Raw genomic sequence first — 4,652 nt, 5'->3', positions numbered from 1 at the left:
TTGCACAGTGAATATGGTATGGTGTTGCACAGTAATTATTGCGCATTGTTGTATTTTTATTTTTTGTGCAACACAAAAGAAAATACAGTTGTGCTTAGCAGGTTAATGGTTAACACGTTGTTGCTAATACTCCCGCAGTACAGGTCCTGTAATAGTAAGGTAGTATTGTTTCCACAGTGGTATTTATTCTCCTCTGGAGGGGAGCACAGTTCAGCTGCCCTCCTCTTCCTCCTCTTCTTCATCTTCCTGGAAACTTGTTGCGATTGTGTCCTGGCACAAACAGCTAACGTTAGCCACCAGTATCCAGCAGCAGGAACTCGTGCTCCGTCCACACACCAATGAGAGGGACACTCAAAAGACAAACATGCGCTTGGACATTGACTGATATTTGGGTGGCCAGTTGTTCCTGAATCCCTCTTGAACGCTCTGTGAAGCTCTCTGATCTGAAAGGAGCAGTGAAGTGTCGGTGAGTGGCCGTGCTCAGTGATGGCTGTGGCTATTAGCTGGGTCTCCTCTGGAGAACTTACCTGGTAGCTAACTTTAGTTTGTGTGCGGTGTTGACACGTGTGTCAGCGGCACAATCATTCTGTGGATTAAACGATAATGCGTTTGACTTTGAAGGGAGTCAAACATGTTTTGAAAAGCTAACAGCCTTTCTTCACGTCTCTAGCTAAGCTAAGTTAGTGATTAGCATTTGGGCTGATCCTAACTACCGGGAGTAAACTCCGGTAGTGTTAACTGTACCTACACTAACGACATGAGCAGAGACTTCTGCTTTTTAAATGCATCGTTGTGGTTGTAACATGTAAGTTAGTTGTCGGCGTTGACAACCTTTGTGTCTGCATATGACACGCTAGCGTTAGCTAATGCTATCATTTCCCCATATTGTTATAGATATCGTTTAAAATGTATCTAGCTAACGCTCAGATGTCGCTTGCCATTAAAACCTGTGTGTATATATATATATATATATACATATAACGTTATATATGTTTTTAACATTTCTCATCTTACTGTGTCATCCTCAGATTAACAAAATGTAACGTAACCTGTCTTGAACCAGCCTCCCCGTTAGCTGTCCCCGCTGTTTATTCACGCAAGTCCGGTGATTGCTTAGCATTTGAGTGGCAGGCCTCGGCCTGTCTGAGACGACTGCAAGTAGTTCGCAGGTTTTGCGAACGTTTTTGTTTCCAGTTGTAGAACATAACCTTATACGCCAGGATACTCGTGTTGTGTGTGGACATCTTTACACGTAGCTGTCAAAGCTGCTAATACTGTTGTGCAAGAAGTGCAGATTTAAGCTGTTGGAAGTCAACCGTGTCTTTGCCCTCAGGCTATGGATCCTGACCGACAGAAACGAAGAGAGGAAATTCAGAAAGCGATGAGCTTTATCCAGTAAGTGGACAAATAATATGGATTTGTAATGCCTTCTTTACAATTAACTAGCGGCATCTGTGGACACCACTTGTAAATCAATGACAGCCTTCTTTCCCGTCCACAGGTCGTCGTTGCCTTTCCCAGAGCCAGAGAGTTACGAGGTCTGCATTGATTCTTATTATCCCATTTTTCATTCTCAATATTTCCTCAGATTTCACCATGAACCAAACTCCAGCTTATTCTGCTACCTCCTGGACTTACATTTGGCATTTATCTATCTTGTCCTCAATCTCTTTTTATCTCTTTCTTTTTTGTCCCCCTCCTTTTCTTTTCTTTCCTTGTCTTTCTGACCATCTCATGTTACCTTCCCATTATGTTTTATGTCACCCTCTCTCTCTCATTATTCAATCTCTCTTTGACCTCTCTCTACATGCTCTCTCCAGGCATTTCTGACCCAGCTGGTGTGTAACTTGCTGGACGAGGGCAACTCCTGCTTCCGAGATGGGGACTGGCGTCAGGCGAGCCAGCAGTACGGGGAGGGGATCAGTGTTGCCCGCTACGCTCAGGCGGAGGCCCTCGTCATCCCCCATGAGCTGCTGGAGAGCCTCTATGTCAACAGGGCCGCTGCCTACTACCAGACGGTGAGGGAGCTTAGGAAAGGGGCCATGTCACTTACAGATGCTCATGTGGACAAATAGAAAATACAGTCAATTTGACTTAGGGTTAATGGAAAATACAATAATTATAATTAGAGACACAGTATCTCAGGTCTATCTCTTTAGTCTGTGAACATGGTCTCATTTGTTGTTGTTAAATCAAGGTGCTGTTGCCAGTTCTGTATGAATGTTGTTAAAAGTTACATCTAGCACTTTGACTAAGCAGTAAAGTATTATAGGTCCAATTTAATTCAGGTGCAGGGAAAACGATGTATATTTATTTACGTGTTATCTGTCTCAGAGGGAGTATGAGCGGGGCATTCAGGACTGTGACAGCGCACTCTGCGTGTTGGAAGGCAGTCGGCGAGCTTTATACCGCAAAGCGATCTGTCTGAGGGAGTTGGGACGACTCAGAGAGGCCTACGAGTGTGGAACCAAATGTCTCCTCACAGCACCACACGTATGTCATCAAGACTGAGAATACTAATGCAAATGACTTTTTCCCACGTAATTTTGAAGATCTCTTGACCTGTTGTTTTTGTGGTTAATCTTTCAGGACAGGCAGGTGAGTGACCTGGCTCAGGATCTGGCCAATAAACTGGGCCTGAAAGTCCGTAAAGCTTACGTCAGCCCACAGACAGAGTCCACCGCCTCAGAAGGAGAGAGTCATGGGGAGACATCCCCACCCACAGGAGAGGTGGGTGCTGTTGTGGTGCAACATTAAATTATTGGTGACCGAGTGAGAGGCTAAACTTATTGTTTTTTTCTCTCTGTACCTTCAGATGTCCTCCAATGGGCTGGAATCTCTGGGTGACATTGGACAAGGTATGACAGAGCTCAGACATGTCTGCTCCCACCCAGATTGCCGTCTGTTTCTCATATTAATTTCCTTCTCTGTCCTCCTCAGCGGACATGTCTAATGCGCAGTGCATACCTGCTCCTTTGGCCACACCCATCCCAGTCAGCGATGACCCAGCGACCCCCGTGGTGACCCCGTGCACTGACCTGTCAGAGAGCCCCAGCAGCCAGTCCCTGCCTCCCATGCCGTACTCCGTCCCCGTGTCGGAGCACATGGAGGAATGCAGTAGCAGCGTCATCAAGGACGAGCTAGACAGTCTGCTGGATTGCATCCCTAAGAAAGTCAGTGAGGCGAGTGAGGGACAGATAAGAAAGAAATCAGCCACAAGTGTGGGACCAGAAATGTTATAATTCATTTTATTATTTAATTCAATTTACAAAATGCTCTTTTGTAGCATTTTAAAAAAAAAACAGATTGAGTCAGTTGGAGTCATTTTTTGTTGTTCAGTGACTTTTATTGGTAGGCCCTTTACATGATGTAATGCTTGCTTCCTGTCTGTCTCCGGGTCCAGAATCCAGTCCAGGGTGCTATCCCCACCAACCTCCCCAACACAGCGGTAGGGCTGCGGCCTCCATACTCCCCAAGCCTTCCAGCTCCATCACCACAGCTTCCCCCTGCCTTCTTCAGCTCCCCCATCAGTGACATGCCCTCTCTGGAGCCTTACTCGTCGCTGGGCCAGCGGGACCAGGGCTCAACCCAGGCGCAGGACGCACTGGGAGGCTTCCCCACGGGGGCCACGGATGGAGAAGGGAAGGCAGGAGTCGCTGCTGGCGGGCTGGACTCGTTGTCTGAGTACACTCTCCCTGGTGAACAAAGTCTTTATGTGTTTTTAGTTGTTTTGACATGTTGGTTGCACTAGATGGAGACACAATGTTGGACTATTCTAAACTTTAACCAAAAAATCAAAGGGACAGAGGAAAAGATATGTATAATTTGTAAGGTGACACCAGAATTACATTAAAAATATGACCCGCTTCATTGTTGTAACCCCGTTGTTAGGGTTAACTCTAGTTTCTGCTCAAGTGTATGTGTATGACTTTAAGCTCTGCACACAGTACTGTTGTTAGGAGGAATGATAAGCATGTCAGCTATGTAACCAAATGCTGATATAAGTACAGACAAGATCAATAATAGTTGCCACGCTGTATCATTTTGATCCAGTGTAATGTCTTAGCTTACTCTTGCTTAGTTACGAGAGCACAGTTCTTAAGGATTTGGCTTTAACCTAAAATGTGAGTCGGCAGCAGACAGTGTGAGTCAGCAGCATCACAATACGGTGTCTGACATCAGTGTCCTTGTGTCTCGTTCTTCAGGGGGACGAGTGTGTCACAGCTTCATCCCTGGAATGCGCAACCACAGTGCTGCACATGCAGTGAGTAACACGCACACCACAAGCCACACACACACAACACACACACACAGTGCTGCATTAGGTACATTTTTTGCATCATCTCTTGCAGGACAAACTGACTTTTCGTGGTACTGTTAACTGTTAAAAGTGGCATTCATTATTAATTAGAAGAGATCTCTGACTGTGCCGCTAAGTAGTCTTTGTGTTAAGTCACATCTCCCCATCTTCTTCCTCAGAATGGTCCAGCAGGAACCAACCTGTCTCTGCTCTCCAGGAATCCTCTGGCAGCCACACATGAGTTTCGGCAGGCTTGTCATGCCTGTTACAGCCGAATAGGTCGGTTCAAGTCACTTTCTCTTACTAGCGTTTCACCAACTACTCTGTCCCTCCTAGTTTTTTTTTTTTTTTT

General features: G+C 45.8%; 1 protein-coding gene across 1 annotated transcript; it reads left to right on the top strand.

The window, feature by feature from the left end:
• Nucleotides 1-136: 136 nt before the first annotated feature.
• On the top strand, nt 137-4,579 carry zc3h7bb (zinc finger CCCH-type containing 7Bb; the record flags this gene model as incomplete). The annotated part of the gene is given in 11 exon segments (XM_035659402.1): nt 137-466; nt 1,334-1,395; nt 1,502-1,538; nt 1,821-2,018; nt 2,335-2,493; nt 2,590-2,730; nt 2,816-2,858; nt 2,941-3,182; nt 3,404-3,698; nt 4,206-4,264; nt 4,480-4,579. Coding segments are annotated over 10 exon segments (1,333 nt in total), but the record flags the coding sequence as incomplete, so codon positions are not given.
• Nucleotides 4,580-4,652: the final 73 nt, after the last annotated feature.

The sequence above is a fragment of the Morone saxatilis genome, unplaced genomic scaffold, assembly GCF_004916995.1.
Source record: "Morone saxatilis isolate NCDOM2014 unplaced genomic scaffold, NCSU_SB_2.0 Contig1, whole genome shotgun sequence".
NCBI lineage: Eukaryota > Metazoa > Chordata > Actinopteri > Moronidae > Morone > Morone saxatilis.
The sequence above is the reverse complement of the archived record's forward strand: the minus strand, read 5'-3'. Positions and strand labels throughout refer to the sequence as shown.